At 37.1% G+C, this 21356-nt stretch overlaps 1 protein-coding gene across 1 annotated transcript in view; it reads right to left on the bottom strand.

Annotated features, from left to right (window-relative positions):
• Positions 1-21356, bottom strand: part of LOC113228114 (dual specificity tyrosine-phosphorylation-regulated kinase 2) — a 241601-nt gene extending 220245 nt beyond the window's left edge. Inside the window, exon 1 of the mRNA XM_026461272.1 lies at positions 20380-21356. Within this exon, the coding sequence (XP_026317057.1) occupies positions 20380-21162 (783 nt within the window). The 5' untranslated portion in view covers positions 21163-21356. The remainder of the gene's footprint in view (positions 1-20379) is intronic.

Genomic DNA, 21356 nt, shown 5'->3' with positions numbered 1-21356 from the left:
CGAGAGTGAATAGGCATTATTTAGGTGTGCACGCTCCATCGTCGACCTAATCGTCACTTTCCATCAGGTGTGATGGAGGTCAAATGCGCACATAGATTTTATAAAAAAAAAAAACACTCCTTACTACTTAAAATAATTATCATGTTACAACACACACATATATAGATAGTGTTAAAAGTCATATTGGTATGTTCATGTTACAAGACATCCAAAATCCATTACATTATACAATATGTAATTATTATGTACGAGATATCTATTGCAAAAACAAATTTCAATATCCCTTTGTCTAGGCCCAGACAAGACAAAGCAGAAATTGCCAAATGTTCTAAAGATTCTACTAAGATTACGCTGTTTGTGTTTTTTTTCTTTACATCATTTCCCCTTATCTAATGGAAGTACACGTGTAAACATAGTAAAAGGTATAGACGTGAAGATAAACGCTAATTCCTAAAACATAAATTCAATATTTTATTTGTGACGTTGTGCCTTTTGTTTCAGAAGTTGATACAGATATTCAGATGAAAGCAATAAAGCTTGCAATCTATGTCGCCTTAGTGCTCACTCTGTTGCATGTAAAAATCACTTCAGAAATATGAAACCTCATTGTCGGATGAAACTCGGAAACAAACGCATGTGAGCTATCATCTAGATGTAGAAAAATAAACACTTGTATATGTGTGTACTATGCATTCCATTGTTGTTGTTTTTTCATCATACCAGGTGACAACACGTCTTACGCCTGGAGGTAAGCGACACGCCTCTCCATAACAGCTGCAGTGCCGTTCAGAGTTTTAAATCACAAAGATCTGAGAGCACTGCAAGTTGACAAGTCCCATGTACCTGTAATTTCACCTTAACACCCTTACCCATCAAAATCGGAACGCAGTAATGCTCACATTACTGCTTGGCAGCAGAAATAGGTAAGGTAGCAATACTTCCCTGGACAAACTCTTTCACAAGAAGCGCTCGCTACTGCTTATAAAATTCTTTTTATTTTTTAAAAGTACTAGAAACCTTTTTAAAATATGTTTATATTGTAGTAGGAGTAAAGCTCCATGTGAAAGAGTTCGTCCAGTGAAGTACTGCCACCTTACTTATTTCTGCCGCCAAGCAGTAATGCATTACTGTGTTCCGTTTTGAACGGTAAGAACGGTGCTGGTTAAATTACAGGCACATGGGACTTGTCAACTTATGTCTCAGGGTGCCGGGCGCAGTGGCAGTGCCCCTCAGATCTTTGCGATTTAAAGTTCTGAATGGCATTGCAACTGTTATGGACAGGTGTGTATCTTACTATCAGGCGCACGATTTGTTCGTCCCATCACTTGATATTATAAAAAAAATCAAGTGGACCAGTTGTTTGAATAAATGTGTTTACAGACGAAAAGGTTGTGGTTCTTTTGCAGACGCTTTGAAGCATTGCTACGCATGCATGGAACAGTTAGTGTTTTAACACAGAAGCGTTATTGGTTGATTATATTCAACATACCGTTAAGAACAAGTCACACCTCTAATTTGTTCCAAGAATAGTTGACCAGTTGAACAGTTGGAATACGATTATTTTATGGCTTTAACAACTGTGCAGCTATACAAACGATATGTTAGATAATAAACTAAGCGTATTTTTTATTTAAAATGCTTATGACTAATAAGGAATTTGCATGTTCAGACTATTTTGCTTAATGAGTAAAAATCAAATCATTTATTTCTTTGTAATAAATAGATTATAAAGGCGTTACATTAATGAATTTTGTATCACTGTACCCAACCTTACGGCACACAAATTTTTCATAGTTTTTAGGTAATTTTCATACAATTTTATTTGTTAATTTAATGCTGATAAGTTTGGTTAACTTAAAAAAAAGTTTAGCTTAGGTAAACTGCCTCCGTGGCCGAACGGTTACCATGCCGGACTGCCACGCGGAGATCTTCGGTTCGATTCACAGGCCGAGAGAAATATGTGTATGGCCAACATTTATTTCTCTCGTGAGTTTGGATGTTATTTATGATTGTCTATGTGTGTGTCCATGGCGCCCGCGACACAGGATTTCCCTAGTGCGGGGCTATGAGTGTGTTACGTTTACTTAACAATTCTACTAGGAAATCTTAGAGATTATATTATGATGTCAAACATTTTTAAATAATAACGAAAAAAAAGGTGAAGAGAACCAGTGCAAACACAGGCACACGAGACTTCGGAGCTTATACAACACAGCCGGTAATGCAATTGCGATCATGGTGTCGCAACTAACAATAGCAGTGGTAACGACTTTTCATCAGGTAGACCGTCAACACTGTTTGTTGGTTTCTACTATTAAAAAAAATTATACAAGATGGCAAAATCGATAGAATCGCCGAGACTTGCGACGTTGCGAACGGCCGTGTGACCCAATTACTGCTAAAGCCGTCTTGTCTGAATGCCATCTAAATCTCATATTTCGATTTATCTGAATTTTATTTTCTTAACGAGGAAAAATGCTCCTTCGTAAATTTCGAAATATTGTTCTATAACAAAATTTATAACACTGATCTGCTGCTTTATGGTAGTCGGTTTAGTCATTTAAACTTGAGTTATGGTGTTGTATTAATAGTTATTCTTTATATCGTTGGCATGAAAGATAGTTATAGTGTTACCGTCTTCAGACTCCAAAAACATAAGATTAATCTAAACTAAAATCAGATATCTACAATCAGTTTCGAAAGGACAATGCCTATTTTAGACTCGCAAATTTTGAAATCACGACTGTCTAAAATGGACATAACCATTTCAAAATACAAATTCTAATATTATTTTCATTTCAGTTTTGAGATAAGTTGGAAGATACGATTTTTAAAAAAAAACGTCAGAATATCAGACACTGCAAATTACTCGTTTTTGAACGAAGCACAACTTATATTTTCACACAGTCTCGTTTAGACTTGCCATAATTTCCATCGTTGAGATAATGAACGAAAATTACAGGAGTTGTCCAAATTTATTTTTTATTCTTTATTTATTCGACTCGTCCGTAGAACAAAGATCTACGTGCAAGACTATTTATTCTCAGGACATAGTACATTTCGTTCGTTCTTCTAAACTGTGGATATCAGATCGACTGTTGTTCGATTTTACATATCCGAAATGAAATTAGGCATATAAATTCTCAAAACACCTTTACATAGGCTTTAGTTTGAATAAGGAAATTATGTATTTATTCTCCTTTCGCCATATAATCACATCGGACTCTGTTCTTCGGATGAGTCGTATTACGCATGGCTATAAAGCCATCAGCTTAAAAAAATAAAAATTAAGAAACTTAAAAGGCTTGAACAGTAAAGGTTTTGTCCCAAAGTTGGAATAAGCAACAACTTTGCCTTTTAATACGGACACGGATAAGTCTTCCTTAACGTGAACTTGACTCTCAACTTCAAAGTTGTCAGAAAGCTTTTAATTGTCTCGACGTTGGTGAAATCATGTCAAGTATAAACGAGACTCAAAATGAAAAAGTTTTACTACTTTAATGCTCACATTACTGCTTGGCGGCAGAAATAGGTAAGGTGGCATTACTTCCCTGGACGAACTCTTTCACAAGGAGCTCTACTGCTACTAAAGATCAAAGAAATCGCATATGATCCGATGATACACACACTGGTACATTTACACTACCACTAATACTTTCACCTCTTCTCTTCTCGCTGTTCATAAACGAGCTCACTAAATTAATTTCTCCTCCATTCCATTTATACGCAGATGACTTGCAAATATATAGACATTTTGATGTAGCCAATACCCTATCTGCCATTGAAACTATTAATAAGGATCTTTTTGTGGTGAAGTCTTGGGCTGATTCGTTTGGTCTGCTTGTAAACCCGACGAAATCACACTTTACTGCAGGTTGGATTTTGTTAATCTCCCCAAGGTTTCATATGATGGAGTGAGTCTTGCATATGCGGAAAATACAAAGGACCTGGATTTGATAATTGACCATACTGTCCTGGAGACCACAGGTAAATGAGGTAAGTCCACGCTTGCACTTTTCCTATCATTCTCTAAAGCGGCTTCAATTCTTCTTACCGTTCAACATCAAAGTTATGCTTGCACAGTCTTTACAACTCCCTCTTCTCGACTATGCCGATGTTTGTTATTTGGATGCTACTGAGGAGCTGCTTAACAAACTGGAGCGCTTACAAAATCTGGCAATCCGTTTCATTTTCGGTTTACATAAATATGACATGCGTCTCAGAGTTTCGGACTAAGTTGAAATGGCTCCTAATACGACTTCGCCGAGATATGCACGTTCTTTGTCTTCTTTATAAAATCCTACATTACCCCCAGCTTCCTCATTATTTGTGTACCAGTTTTTCTCCCTTAGCCCCTAGTTCCCGCCCAAAATGTACCTGTGACACTAGGACACTATTATATCCCCAATCCAACTCCAAGTTCTTCCACAATTCTTTTACGGTTGGTGCATCTCGTATGTGGAAGAAACTGCCTGCTGACATTCGTGACGGTCCATCGGTGGCATCTTTCAAACACAAATTAAAAGGGCACTTTCTGTCGAACGAGTTAGTTAGTCAATCGGTAACATATGTATATATAAACTAGTAATTTGTTATTATAATACATATTGTGCTTATGTATGTATTTACGTATATAAAGTTCATGTATATATTACGATCATTTATATATTTTTAGTCACATTTAAATTTAAATTTTATTGTACAACAATTAGTCCCGCAGACTTTTTCTTTTTTTTCAGACTTTTTACACCACGGCTAGGGTTGGCTGGAAGAAATCTCTTCTAGAGATAAGCTCACATTTGTATATGTCCTTTGTAAGGTGTGTTTTATGTATCTTTTCTATGTGCAATAAAGAATTATATAATATTGTCCCCAAGATAATTCAGTGATTATTTTTCAATAGTCTGGTCGGTTATTAAACCATCAACATCCAAATGGACAACTAACAGACAATGCGTTAGTAGGATCAGTTGGTACACAAAGCATTATCATGGCCGCATCAGGCGTTTCTACTGCTGCTGAAAATATACATATTCAAATACTGTGAAATTTTGAGCACATCAAGAGACATGTTGTGATAATGCTGTAACAGGTGATACAGTCACATAATGTACAATGTTATAATGTTTGCCAAAACATTTCTTTTCAATTGCATTGCATTATGTACCACTCTCACTCATGCTTTGAGTCATGTAGATAATGTCGTGGTGTAAAGGTGATATTAATAAGATAACAACAATACGGCAATGATTAATCGATATTATACCTCTAATTTTTTTTTAACCTTGTCAAATACATTGATAACTCCGTAAAACGGAAAGACCAATAGTAGGCGTCTAAGCCACACTGTCAGATCTTAGATTTTAATTGTTCTTTAATTATTTAATTTAAAAGCAAAGCCAAACCTTCAATATCAAACATATTATAAGGCAAATTGACAGATCTATGTAAATGAAAGAGTTCGTCCAGGGAAGTACCTTAACCTTACCTATTTCTGCCGCCAAGCAGTAATGTCAGCATTATTGTATTCCGGTTTTAAAGGGTAGGGCTAAGGGAAATTACAAGCACATGAGACTTATCAACTTATGTCTCAGGGTGACGGACGCAGTGGCAGTGCTCCTTAGATCTTTGCGATTTAAAGCTCTGAGTGGTACTGCAACTGTCATGGACAGGCGTGTGGTTTACCATCAGGCGCACGACTTGTTCGTCCCGTCATTTGATATGATAAAAAAAATCCACGGACTTTTGAGGTCGGTTTTTTATTATAAAAAAGTTACTTAAGATAAGTCCGAATTTTTCTTCAAGTCAGAGTGCTCTAAGAGTGGTGTTAATAAAATCATAAATAGGGATGAAATTTTCTGGGCAAGCTAAAATGTTCTGTAATGAAGGCGAGATAGGCAGATATATTTTCAAGAGCCGGTCTATTATTAGCAGTCACTGAATGTTGAATGTAAGGCATGAAAAGAAAATATGTTCTAATGTTTGGTCTTCTTGAGTTGTGCACTCAGTGCAAACTGGAGAAAAGTAATTATGCTCAAAAGATGCAAGTGAGCTTTGAATCTGCATTGTCCAAATCTCTGTCTATTTATCTGGGAATAGATTTTTCTTTGCAGGTAATCGGAAAGACCAAATATTCTAGATGTCAAATAACATTGACAGTTGTCAAATAAGTTTGAAAGTTACGCGCCACTTTCCGTTCGCGCTGTTCAACGAATGAAGTGTGTGTGCTTCAATTTCTTTTTGTACCCGTATTGGTAGATGCTAATTGGTAAATGGTATCCCAAGTGAAATGATACATTGTTGTAAATTATTTAGTTTCACAGATCATGTTTATTTCATTCAAATAAAAGAGCATATATTTTTAGTCCTTTCAATACGCTTCCATACATCATCCTCGTACTTTCTCAAACACATCCCAAAGCACAAAGTTAACTGAAAAGCAAAAATGTACAAATTTCTGATTTCACATCACATTTCCTTCATGTTCAGACACTGGCTTTTACCTATTCTTAATGTAAAGCATCCAAATTAACAACCTTGATAAGAAATTAAAAATAAATAGAAAGTTTTGTCATCCTCCGAATAATCATTCTTTATAAGATACGAGTTTGAGAAAGTAAGGCATCGATATGGCGAGTTGAAAGTTGACAAATAGTAGGAGTTTTAAAACAACAGACCAAAATAACAGAAACAGAAGCTCCGAAATTACGTCAGTTATAGCAAAGATTTGCGGTTTACAGAACAACATTTCAACTTGTGTAGTCTGCAACCGCGTTTGCGTAATTTCTCTGCAAGACCCTTTTGTGAAATTGCTAGGGGGAGTTAACGTATTCCAGTAGCATTAATTAGAAAGTAATTAAACGTAGACTTTAATAAGCGACTGGTAAAATTAAAGGGCTTAACTATTATTTGTGAAACTTGCTTAATTTAGAGGTTCATTTCTATATTAGAAACTGCTTGTTGGTCGTGCAAGAAGTCTACAACAACGCTCTCATGTTGGTGAAATAATCATCACTGTTAAGTCATGGAAAAAATAAATAGGCCAAGTTGACCAAAATTTTTGTAAATAGTTAACACTGTCACGTCCACGTGAATTTTATTGTAGAAATAAGGTACATGAAGGTAAGTGCATGAAGGGTAAAAAACAGGTGAAGTAAAGGCGTAGAGGCTGTGTAACAAAACAATGATATAAAAACAGGTACAATCGTATAAAAACACTCCCTACATAACTTATGTACAGGTTATGGTACAAAAAGACTTTCCTAAAAAGGGCCTGTAATTTCTAGAAATACCATGCTTTATAAGAAGTTCGGTTACATGATTTTCAATGGTACTGCAAATATAATACTTTACAAGACGTTAGGTTACATGTGTTTAATGGGTTAGAATTTTATGGGAAGTCGAGCATGTGAGCTCGCTATGGAAATTTAGTTCAAAATTTCAAAGTAGGTGGTTTTAGACCAGAGAAAAGGGTGATGAAAAGGTGGGATGACGATGCAAGAGGTTGCATCGTCACAACACGACGGAAAAGTCAAAGCTGAAAATCAAATAATTGAGCCTCAGCAGACAAAACTCGATGCAACCTCATTTATTTCATCAAATGTACGTGAGGAAAATTTCAATACGATATATTTCGCCATAAGATTTCTTATAAAATATCAAAAGTAGGTCGCATCAAACGCAGATGCACGATGTGGCTTTATCCTTTGCGGTTACAACAAGGTTGCGTTGCTGAGAGCTGCATAGGAATATTGCTAAACCCTTTTAGCTAGATTGTTATGGAACACTGCACTTCTCTAAGAAGCAGCTAATAATGATAATATACTCTTTTAGATAATATTAAACGTGTTTGGCACTGTCTTGTATATCAAGCTTTTGTTTCGATTAATTATGAAAAATTATATTTGAATTTGAAGCTAGTGTTAGTTAAGTTTCGCTGCCATTTTTATTTAAATCGTGAAATCTCGTTTTTTGCCGAAAATTTGCGAATACAACGCTGACCATGTTTATAGCTGCTATGTATATAAAAAGGTGGTCTAGTAATCAATCAAAACCACTCAATGAGATTTTTAATTGCACAACAATAAAACAGTTAGTAAAGGCACCAAGTTTACAGAAGCTAGGCAAGTAATGACGGCAAACCTGAAACAAGTACGTATTTTCACCCTACAATACAGGCAAAAGGACGCGAGTTAGTCCCGTTAAAGCACTTCCACGTCGCATGTCCAAGCGGAATTCTGTAGCGATTTAATGTTTTCTACTTTGTATCGAGTAGCAAGGGTACCATGATTTGTGGAAGACACGTAAGGGTAAGTGTACAAAGCACCTTATTCAAGTGAATATCGAGAATGAGTTTCTAGATTCGAGCAAGTATTGCAGTTTAGAGTTTAATTTACGGTGCCGTGCACGTTTCTTTAATAAAGTCGAAGAGAATTTCCGAGATTTTGTTTTGTTTAAATTTAGAGAATAAAATTATTTGTAGTGAAACTATTTATTCGCATATTTCCTATGTGTAACAATCGCGAAAACCTAAAAACTCGATTTACAGTGCAGACACTTTTCGATTTCTAAACCATACGAGGGGTAAGGAATTACTGTCAACTCGTAATAACTTTTAAACACACCCCGTCATTATTAACGACCTTAACAACAAATATTACGAATGTTATCGATTACGCAATAAGATCGATCAAAAACATTGAATAGAATGAAATAAATTACTTCAAGGCCCATAACAAAACAAAGCTAGGTGACTTCCGATTCCCACAGAATACTAAATCAGTATTAAACTTAACAAGCCATTTATTTTAACCTTAGGCCAAACTTCCTCATGAGATTAACTGAATATTTGTTTGGCCTAGAATAGGTACTATAGCACATAAAGGTGGTTCCCAGCACTGCGTCTCCACCGAAAGTGCACAGTAATTCACAACGGAAATGTACGACGCTATTAAAGGTCGTATTCTAGAACTCTATTCACTACTCAAGGCAGGATTGCACTGGCAACACAAGCACCGGAAATACGACCCTAATGGCAGGGACTTGAGTATGATTTCGAGTGCTTTAAACCATACTCAAATCCTGACTTGAGCATTGAGTAGAGTTTTAGAATACGACTCTCAGAATCGATACTAATTAATTAATTTTTTTCCCGTACTAACACGGTTCATTTTGCTTGAGTCCAGCGGCACACTGGCTTTATTTCAGAATTTATTGTTTTACGAACGAAATTAAAGCCATTTGAAATATATATATATATCGTATACTATACGTGTTGTATTTGGTTCAGTTGATATTTAAAAAAAACATTGGTACATGTAAAGTACGTAAAAACGTATTGAAAACAGCGGCTTTCTTGTAAAATTTCGAAGTAAGTTTGTGTTTTTCTTCTATCATGAAAATTTTTAGGAATCGTGTTTTCACACCGTATAGGAATCAGTGAATATCCTCACTTTGGCTATATATTTTTTCCAAAGTTATTAGTTCAACACTTTCACTGTTATGCGGAATCAACCAAAGTCATTTGAGGTTGTATAGACTATTAACGTCGTGTGATTAACAACTTTGTCGTGACGTTACTGGTGGTGACGACGTTGCAGATGTGGCTGTCCTCGAAACTCCACCTTACGGAAGGCAGATGAGTGTAACACAAAGGTCGTTCAAGTATATGTAAACGCATTCTAGATACCGTTTAGGTAATAATGGTTAACACCTAACAAGATGGCACTGTAATGTAGGTTATGATTAGATAAACATCTTTATTTGTTTAGGGCTTAATTTGTTTAAATAATAGTTATCAAGTCTGTCGCTAGAACCTAAATTTAACCTTGAATAGTAAATATGCATAACAGTTACAGTACAAGACATATATAGGCAGAAATTACATATATAAATCTGCAGTAAAGATTTGCCATAGCAAATTGAAACAAACAAAACAAAGTTAATAATGTGAATAAAGATCAGAACATGTCGTTTATCGGAGTGACACAAGATTGTTTTCTTTATTTACATATAATAAAATTTCCCTTTTGACAACCAGCCCTAACTTTTCATCTAAAAACTGGAGATACCAATTTGATACTTCATAAATTAACCTGTGAACGTGTGTTTTTTTAAGATATCAAGTGACGGGACGATCAAGTCGTAGCAGCATAACAGTTGTAGTGCCACTCAGAGCTTCAAATCGCGAAGATCAAAGGGGCACTCCCACTGCGTGCATCACCCTGAGACATAAGTTGACAAGTCCCATATGCCTGTAATTTTACCAGTACCCTTACCTTCAAAACCGGAACGCAGTAATGCTCACATTACAGTTTGGCGGCAAAAATAGGTAAGGTGGCAGTACTTTCCTGGACAAACTCTTTCACGAGGAGCTCTATTGCTACTAAAAGTGTGTTTGTGCAATATACAAAAATTTTACCACGTTGTTATAGTTTTTGAGTCTTTTCATATTATGCTTTATAATCCATGGTGTCATAAAATCAACTCACAAGCCTAAGTCGAGTGTCAATATCATATTTCATCCTCGTTATTTCAGTATCGTAAATAGATAATTCTTGTCACCAAAATTACACTTCAAGGCTTCGTAAACCGAGTTCAGTATTGTCAACTGACTTCAGTGTTATGAGACGACTAGCACCTTGATTGGCGACCTCGGAAGTTTAACGGTTTGCGATATGAGCTCTGACTAAGGCGGTCCCGAGTTAGGTTCCGGATAGTAGCAATTTTGAAATTAACGTTTGAAATTGATTCTAGAGTGTTTTGTAGACTGAATTATGTTGTTCTGGTACTTATGCGACAGAGAATTCCGTAGTTCGAGATCAGGTAGTTGGTGAGAATGTCTAGCACATTCAATTAATTTAATTTGTTTTAAAGGATTTAAATTTATCTGAAGACAATTAATTATGATGACGTCATCCTTGTGTGGTTTCCAATAACTAATAGAATCTTACACGTTTCACAGAAACGTTAAAGGCACAGAACATTAGTAGAGAAGATTCCTTCACTAGACAGTTCGAAAAACTATCTTCCTTCTTACTTTGCCTATTTCTGCCGTCAAGCAGTAATGTAAGCATTAATGCGTTCCGGTTTTGAAGGGTAAGGGTTGTGGTGAAAATACAGACACTTGGGATTTGTCAACTTATGTCTCAGGTTGACGGACGCAGTGGCATGCCCCTGAGATCTTTGCGGTTTAAAACTCCAAGTGGCACTGCAACTGTTATGGACAGGCGTCTTACTTAACATCAGGCGCACAACTTGTTCGTCCTGTCACTTGAAATTATAAAAAAACCCAATACAAAATAAAATTTCGTTGAATGAAAGTCAAAAAGAATCCTATACATATGTATACAAGGTTATGTGCGTTTGAAAAATACTAACAACCTCCCAGGACATTACAACATCATAAACAACATCTTTTGTTCCATGACGTTTCACAAAACATAATAAATGGACCAAACATAAACTCTTAAGTTATTGTTGTACTTTCTGGCACTTTTTACATCTGTATCTGTATGTGTGTAAGGTAGTAATTTCAAACGTGCAAGCGTCCTATCTGTCAACCCCAACCCACGCTCCTGCGTTTTGCATGGAGTTATCACTGTTTAGAGCGATCAATTTAAATATATTTTAATTTTTGTATGAAAGAAAAATGTGATGAATGAATGAATGAATGATAAGTCATGGAACAAAAGTTGTTGCTTATGATGTTAGTAAATACAGTCCTGAGAGGTTATTAGTATGTTACAAATAACCCTGCATGTACGATATTGCATTAAACAGTTAAAAATTACGCACACAATTAAGATGTTTGGCTTCTGTAACCATCGAGACAATCGTCTCGACATCATCGATAAGCAATTACAACATACGCAGCGCGTGCTTATTGTTATTAGTGTACGACCGCCTCGCTACCCGACTCAATATTAGCGATGCGGGACATTGAATGTTACTAATAGTTACTAATACTAATCATTCGAATGGGCAAATCATTCGCCTAAGTGGAATCCAAGCACAATCATTCCACTTGAGTCGAATGATTAACAATGCCGAGTGCCCTGCCATTCGGTCAGGTGCACTAGTTGAATGATTATAATATCGGAACACCTCATTCATCTTGTCCCCGTTACATTTACAGTATTTTACCATATGTCAGAGAGGGCTAGGTGATTACGAGCAGAAGTGCTCTATGGAATCTGTGGATTAGTACTAGTAATTAGTAATGAATGATCATTCAAAACATTCGAATACGAAAATTAGTAAGTTACTAATTTGACATTCGAATGACATGATTATCGAATATTAACGAGTCGAATATCGAAAACATTCACAACCTCAAATCAAACGCGCATCGCTACTGAATAAGTCTAATCTGTCGGGTGGAGACCTGCACTGCCCGGTGCTATATACGAGTATATGCCTTTACGTGCTGCCTTTGTTATCATAACCAGGGATCGGAATAGGTAGTTTTTTTACCTAAACTTCGAGGAACATAGACAGAAAATGGAGACTGCCTTAGGACAATATTTTTTAGGTCCTGGACATGTTCGGGATTCGGGAAATCACTTAAGTACATTAAAAATTGACGTAATTGGGGACAGGCAGGTACACTATATTTATCTTAACTTTGCGACACAGTGGGTCGGATCTGCAATATTGTGGACATTGGATTCTTTTCACGATACCTCTTTTAAAAAATGCCAATCGAGAGATCCTATTGTCCTATTTAAATATTGTCACATCACATTATGCCATAAATCTATCATAGTAGGAAAAAAATAAAATGTGTGTTTTTTTGTATGGGACCATACTTTTAGTGCCCCATCGGTACGAAGTTTTAGTCGATCCAATTTTGGAATCACTACACTGGCATTTTTTTAAAGAGGTATCGTGAAAAAGAATCCAATATCGCAGATCCGATCCATTGTGCGTAGCAAAGTTAAGATAAGTATAGTGTACCTACCTGTCCCCAATTACGTCAATTTTTAATATCCTTAAGTGATTTCCCGAATCCAGAAAAAGCTTGGACCTAAAAAATATTGTCGTAAGGCAGTCTCCACTTTCTGTCTATGTTCTTCGAAAAAACTCTGCCTATTCCGATCCCTAATCATAACTGACGTAATCGATATATTTTGCAAAATTGAGCTATTAACATATCTGGAATCAGCGAAACGTGATCTACAACCCCCTCTAATCGGTTTTTAAATATTTTATTTAGTTTCAGTTTTATTGTTAAGCAAAATCAGCGTAATTGATAATTTTCACAGAAAGAAAACTTTAGGTACCAATATTTCGAACGTTACCAAAACGCTAATGCATTAGTTAAGACAATCCCATATCTTTCTACATTACTTTTGATTATAGTGACCCTCATACGAGAAGGGTACCATGACCTACGCGATGCCCGCGCATGGACCATCTAAGTCAGGTCCTAGTTACGACAGTTTAACAGCAGTAGAACTCCTTGTGTAAGAATTCGTTCAGGGAAGTACTGCTACCTTACCTATTTTTGCCGCCAAGCAGTAATATGATGCGCATTACCGTGTTCCGGTTTTGAAGGGCAAGGGTGCTGGTGAAATTACAGGCACGTGGGACTTGTCAATTTATATCTCAAGGTGACGGGCGCACTGGGAGTGCCCCTCAGATCTTTGCTATTTAAAGTTTTGAGTGGCGCTGCAACTGTTGTGGACAGGCGTAACTCTTACCACCAGGCGCACGACTTGTTCGTCCTCACTTGATATAAAAAAAAGACATGGCGAGCAGCGTAGTACTACATATTAAGTTCGCCAGATGTGAAAAAAGTCCAGTTAACTGAAGTAGATTTACTGTCATCGCCAAACCGTTTGCAAAGTGTGGCGATTGTGTTAATTCCAGCAATGAACTACTAAGCCGATGTAGTAGAGTATCAACAAAATTAGTTTATGTTAATTAAAGTAATATAAGTGTAATATATAATAATAATATTAGTTATAGTTATTGACAATAATTTCAATGAAATAGATCCGTTTGTAGATAAAAACTATTCATTTAAGCTCCAAATATTATACGCAATACGTAGGTAATTAATCTGTATTATCATGATCATAATATTGTTAGCAGAATTTTTATATGTATGCAATAAATCACACATGAAACCAAATACTATCGTAACACAAAAATGATGAAATTGAGAAAACACGATTTGAAAATTCAAAAAAGAATACTTAATGAATCTTATTTCGAATAATGGTATTATTCTTAATTATACATTATAGTGATTCATCCAATTATAAACGAGAATATAAATTTATTAGTTCCATTCAGTAATGTTTTGAACATCCAAATCGTGTTTTCACTATTCTATATTCTATAGTTTTGAGTTACGACTGTATTTCGTGTTATGTGCGACGTACGTATAATATATTAATTAATATTGTTTTATTTATTATGTGTGCACACCTCACAGTATTTGATGAGCACATTTCGCTCTCGTGTATTTGAGAATAAATTAATATACGTATGATACTGGCACACAATACACAAAAGTTTTCGGTTAAAGTACGTTTAAATTTAGAATCAGGGAATATGTGGCCGCACGGAGACTATCTTAATGAATCTCATCGTATATTGAAGCAGCGAGCGTTTAGTTTACACGATGCTGCTTGAATGATAATGATTAAATTCCAAAGTCATTAAGGACAGGAATACACTTTAATGACGCCCCTCCGATATAAGGACTGCCAAGGGCAATGGACTTATCAGGCGAGTGGTGTTTTTAGTTGTTAATTACTTTTGTATTATTATTGAAAATTGCCTGATTACGTTGAAATGGATTTTAGAACGAAGAGATGACTCATTTGACAAATTGATGTATTGTAAATAAAATGTCCACAAAATGCACATAAGCGAAAAATGTCTATTAATTAAATACCTAAACATTTTTTGAAAGTGCTCAAATTGGTTCGTCGTCCGCTTCAATTTAGGGAACAAAAGAAAAAAAAGAAAGCATTCGTGTCTGTCAACTGCTACAAAAATAAAGCAAGGAACTCAAAACCGTTCAGAAACCAGTCACGCATCACTCCCGGGACCGGTTGGGACACATATACAATTCACCACACAGATCAGGGTACAAAGTTCTAAAGAGAACCATATTACAAATAATATAAAATGACACGATTTGTGTGGTGCACTCTACGCATTGTAAACTCGCTCTATATAGGCTGGTTTATTTATACCTGCCCCGTCTACAGGTGTTTCTTTCGAGGTCGCTAGACATCCTCTGCGATAGGGTGTGTGATCTTTTTAATGTCAAAAGAGAGGGGTGGGGTACTCAAAAACCAAGTTTTTTTGTCTATGGTGTTGTGAACATGTGTTTCGTCGTCAGGTAGTTTTTTTTTATAATTTCGTGTTGTTTACTGATTTCTGATGGCGCTTATATATTGTTAGTAGACTAAACTGTAATGTCTATGGAGCAGGTAAGTTTGCAAAGTCTATTCTGTTTACCGGTTTAGAATGTTACTTGTGACAGACAAAATTGCAAGTAATTTTCTCCTGCTCTTCCTAGAAAGGAGTACCCGGCGAAAAGCGCAAAATTATTAGTCACTCGGTTAGTAAGATTAGCTTCAATGTCCCAACGTTCGCGTGACTGACAACACCGCAGAGTTGCAGCGACAAAACGCTAGCGTCGGAAATAGCTGACATTGGTTTTAGTCGGCTAGTCAAACTGCCTGGCTAAATAGCTAAACATCGCCGTTAAAGATATTGTTCGGCATTCAAAAAGCGAAACAGTTTACAGACCAAAAAATCCGCCATTACGAACGTATTCATATCGAAATTCGAAAAGGTTTATTATAGCGACAGCATGTAAAATCAGGGATAGCTTTCGGTTTTTTTTTTTCATTCGTCTCAATATTTAGAGCAACACTTGGAGCATTAAATTAAAATTACAAAACTGTCTTTATTGTACCAAGAATTATAATCAGTTAAGGCCCACTGAGCATTCGGCGTGCATGAAATTAACGCTTCTGTGCTAACTACTTTTTTCTTAAACTAGAACGTACAAGATATGTTATTTTGCATTACGATCACGTTCACGAAAATAAGCCAAAAGTGCAACGCACTCGCGGCTTTCTATAAAAAAGTAGTCAATTAGGACTTTAATGGATATATGTCTGCAAACAGGTTGTGGAAAGTACCGCTAAAGTTGCCAAAAAAGCAACTAATGACTTCTACAGTCGCTGGTTAGTTTTATCTTGAAATTTATGTTCGCTGAAACAATAGGAGAATATTTTTACGTTGAGAGAATGTACGGTTGAGCATACCGTTAACGCATGCGTGGTAACCATCAGTTTGCAATGAAACACTATCTTATCGAAACTAGAGATACGCTGGTGGCGCGTTTTAATTTCATCTAGGTCTAACCTGGATAAAGAAATGAGTAACTGTTTCTAATCACGCAAGCTAAATTATGTGCATTTTTCAATTTAATTTTTGACATGTTTACTAGGCATGGATGTGTTCTGTACAGCCAGCTAGACGCGTAAAGCAATATACATCCCATTCCTAATATTCTGTCTTACCAGGTCAGGGTTAATTAAACAACTTCGCTTAGAAAATGTTAAAAATTTAACACATAATTAGTAGAAACAACTTCGTAAATGGCAACACTGCTGGAAACTTTAACGATCTTTATGGCCCTACAGTTTATTACTATGTATTGTGGGCACTGAATGAGAGGTCCCGGGATCGATTCGCGGTAGAACCAAATTGGGAAATGAACTTTTCTAACTTGGTTCTGGGCAGTGCCACCGGATGAATTCCGTTGTAAGTTTAGTTGTATAGCTAACGTCTCAGTCTAGCATTAATATAAAATTTACCACAAGCATATGCATGATTTTACGTGCATGTTAACAAAACATTACCGTCACCATTTATTTTATATGAAAATGAGAATGATAAACATGAACGCAAAGCAAACATTATTTCGGTAAATGGTTATTAATAATTCATAAAAAGAGATCACGATCAGATGTTTATATTATAATCATTTATATTTAAATGTTAACGATTTTATTGTACAATACGATCCCGCAGACTTTCTTTCTTCAAGGGTTGGCTAGATCTATATCTTTTAGAGATAAACTCACCATCGTATATCGCCCTTATACTGAGAAAAACAATTATTTCACAAAATATCGATCTTGAAATAAATGCAATTGAAATTTCAACGACGATTTTTTCTTGGGCATACCATGGTCATCCTACGTAAATTTGTAACTGTGATTCCACATTTTATATTTTACCGAAATTTGAAAATGTATGCATTTTACATATACAATTTTGTCGCGTTATCCTAACTTAAGTCATTTTCTGTTAAAATTCCAGATAATTGGTTTTCGCAGTATAACGACGATATGTCCTTTGTAACAAGTTTTCTCTTTGTGCAATAAAGAATTTCATAACTGCGTAATTATAAAAATCTTGTTAACAGCTTTTACTCTCTTAAAATTAAAACAATTGAAGGACTAAAAGTTTCGAGACTTTCGCGATCACTTTCACGAGTATATTAAATAAATAATACAAAAAGGCGTACCTTTAATTATCATAATGCACTTAAAGAATATTTTGAAACACAAAGTATGTATTGATGCTATATATTTCATAGACATCATTTATGTTATCGTTCAATTAGATATTGTTATCGTCGTGATATGAATGGCGGCACGATGGTGTACAAACCACGGTTTTGGAACAATGAGTCTTTAATAACAGGTGATATAATAGGATTTGTTTGAGATCTTAAAACAGATCGACCGTGGCAAGGCGAACGGTCGTGAAAAAACTTGTCTCATAAGAATGATTTGACACAAGTCTTGGAAACGTAGTAAAGTTGATTTATATATAGTCTATAGCGTTTAAAACTTAGAAGGGACTAAATAATTATCGAGCACTTTACTTACATTTTATCGATAAACGTGTCAAGACCTAACAGCACGTTTATACTGTAAGAGTTTGTAAGAAACGACTAAAATAACTGACGCGATTTTTTTTTTATATTATATCGCTTTAAGAAACTCTACGAGCAAAAAATAATTGTAAGAAATTTTGAAAGGCAGTAATAACTGGGTAATAAAGCATAAAAAAAAACAAACATTTCAATTGTTTGTTGTTGTAGAACTTCATTAACTTTTTGTATGTTTCTGACATAGACGTCATATTTACCGTTGAAAAGTGCCAGTCGCTTCATCGAGTTGTAGGTCACGTTGTTTTCGCAGTGAGCGGTGAAGGTTTCAGTTTTTGCGGTATTTTTTAGATCGAAATATCGCGATGACATTGGTTCACTGTGTAACTGTGAATTTTTGCTAATAAGTATAAAATTACTAGTCACTGCTTTGCAGTAGCAGTGACTAGTAGTATAATAGTAGCAGTAGAGCTCGTTGTGAAAGAGTTCGTCCAGGGAAGTATTTCTACCTTATCTATTTCTGCCGCCAAGCAGTAATGTCAGCATTATTGTGTTCCGGTTTTGAAGGGTAAGGGTGCTGGTGAAATTAGACATGGGACTTGTCAACTTATGTCTCAGGGTGACGGGCGCATTGGGGGTGCCTTCAGATCTTTGCGATTTAAAGCTCTGAGTGGCACTGCAACTGTTATGGACAGGCGTGGCAGCTTACCATCACGCGCATGACTTGTTCGTCTCGTCACTTGTTATCATATTAAAAAAAGGTGATTTGTAGAGACCTATAAAATAAATCTTTTACGAAATAATTGTTCACAAGCGCTTTATTATAAAAAAAATATATTATAATTTAGATTTTAAGCTGCCATCAGTAATTACAAAATCGAGCGTAAATTAATCTCTTAGGGTCGTATTCCAGAACTCTACTCAATGCTCAAGTCAGGATTTGAGTATGGTTTAAAGCACTCGAAATCATACTCAAGTCCCTTCCATTAGGATCGTATTTCCAGTGCTTGTGTTTCCAGTGCAATCCTGACTTGAGCAGACTTGAAAATGATTTGAAGCACTGGAAATACGACCCTAATGGCAAGGACTTGAGTATGATTTTCAGTGCTTTAAATCACACTCAAGTCCTGACTTGAGCATTGAGTAGAGTTCTGGAATACGACTCTAAGGGTCGTATTCTAGAACTCTACTCAATGCTCAAGTTAGGATTTGAGTATGGTTTAAAGCACTTGATATCATACTCAAGTCCCTGCCATTAGGGTCGTATTGCCAGTGCTTGTGTTTCCAGTGCAATCCTGACTTGAGCATTGAATAGAGTTCTAGAATACGACCCTGAGGGTCGTATTCCAGAACTCTACTCATTGCTCAGGTCAGGATTTGAGTATGATTTCAAGCACTGGAAATATGACCCTAAACGCCAGGACTTGAGTATAATTTCTAGTGCTTTAAATCGTACTCAAGTCCTGACTTGAGCATTGAGTAGAGTTCTGGAACACGACCATCAGAGTCGTATTCTAGAACTCTACTCTATACTCAAGTCAGGACTTGAGTATTGCAGTGAGCACTGAAAATCATACTCGAGTCCTTGCCATTAGGGTCGTATTTCCAGTGCTTGAAATCATACTCAAGTCTGCTCAAATCCTGACTTGAGCATTGAGTAGAGTTCTAGAATACGACCCTAAGTCTCAAAACATTCGTAAACTTTTAGTTTCGACAAAAATCGGACACTAATACAGAGTGGATACGAACGTATGACGTAAATTATAAATAACCGCGTTAATATCACATGGCGAGACTCCCAGTTAGTGAATCGGGCGGTTTTATAAATAAACCCCGGCGTCGACGAGGAACGAAGATAACGATAGTGCTAGTGAACAAAATACTTGTATCAAGAATCGTAATACGTCATAATAAGATTTACGCTACAAAAGTCTCGTGTTGATTTTATCGTATGATTCCTTTAATAATGCTTGAGATTAGGTTTTGATGACGCAAAGCAATAAAACAGAATTTAAAACGAATCAAGTCCGCATTGGTAAGCAAAGATACCAATATTACATAAAAATATAATTTCGTCGAAATGAAAATGTTGTCTCAAGATTCGCAAGTTTGTAAGGACATTCCATAATACAGGATGTTTCGTTCTCTTTTCAGGGTGTGACAAATAACCCTACAAACATCCCCTCGGGTGTGGCCGGCCAGCTGATCTCAACGCCCTACAGCACGCAATGCACTGTTTACACAGAACGACAGCAACGCTTACTTACTTACTCTACCTATATTGATTTTATCCGACGTTTCAACTCGGCACCTTGCATACCTGTTCCAATTTCACAAACACTTTGATAGTATGCGCTTCAACAACACCTGACACTGTGTTTATGAAATTATAAAGTACGAGAGTGAGATTGAAAACTGAACGAAAAGCAAAAAATACTAACCTTGATTCCGGAGCGACCCTGCTGCTTCAAAAGCACGTTCTCCGGCTTCATATCGCAGTGAATTATCCGATTTTTGTTCAGCGCGTGCAGGCACTGCAGCAGACTGTGCGAAAACTTCCTCACAAGCTGCAGACTGAACCCCTGGAACTTGTTTTTCTTAATCAATTCGTACAAGTTGATCGAGAGTAGCTCAAACGTGATGCATGTGTGGTTTCTAAACGTGAACGAGTCGAACATGTGTATCACGTTCATCGTGTTATCTTTATCCTGCTCGCGGAGGTGCTCCAGGATGCGGATCTCCTCCTGCGCTTGCCGATGGAACCTCTTCTCGTTGCGCACCATCTTGAGCGCGACGTTCTCGCGCTTCTTGTGGTCGTACGCCTTTACCACCTGTCCAAAACTTCCCTTCCCTATCACCTTGAGTACCTCGTATCGATACGCTATGTGATCGTGCGGGATGTGGATATATGACCCCTGTTCGTTGTCGTATTCACAGTTATTGGGAAACCCGACCAGGCCGGGACGTTTCTTGGCGTTCGCGCCTATGAAGTATACTTGGGGGTAATCGAATATCTCTCGGTGCTCATACGGGGTCAGTTTGTTCATGTAAAGTTTCATGACCTGCTCAGGACTGGCGGCCGCGGCCGGCGGCCGCTTGTCGGGCGGCTGCGCGTTGTTGGGCGGCGGTGCGGGCGGGCCTGGCTCCAGCGGCGGCAGAGCCCCGTCCCGGAGCAACGCGCGCCCGAAAGCGTGCGCGCTCCCCAATGGCATGTCGCCGGTCATGGCCGCGCGCCCGCCGCCAGCTCCGCGCTCGCTCGTGGTGGCCGTGCCGCTGCTGCCCTCGGCCCACGCTTTGGCCTGCCCCTGCCTGCACTCAGCGCGTACACTGCACCTCACTGCACTTGCACAGCTTGCACTCGGCGCCACACTGCCACACTGCACATTTCACATCGACCGGGAGGAGCGATACCCGTGTT

Source organism: Hyposmocoma kahamanoa, unplaced genomic scaffold, assembly GCF_003589595.1.
Source record: "Hyposmocoma kahamanoa isolate Upper Pololo Valley unplaced genomic scaffold, ASM358959v1 224, whole genome shotgun sequence".
NCBI classification, from domain to species: Eukaryota; Metazoa; Arthropoda; class Insecta; order Lepidoptera; family Cosmopterigidae; genus Hyposmocoma; species Hyposmocoma kahamanoa.
This window is presented reverse-complemented; position numbering and strand designations above follow the sequence as displayed.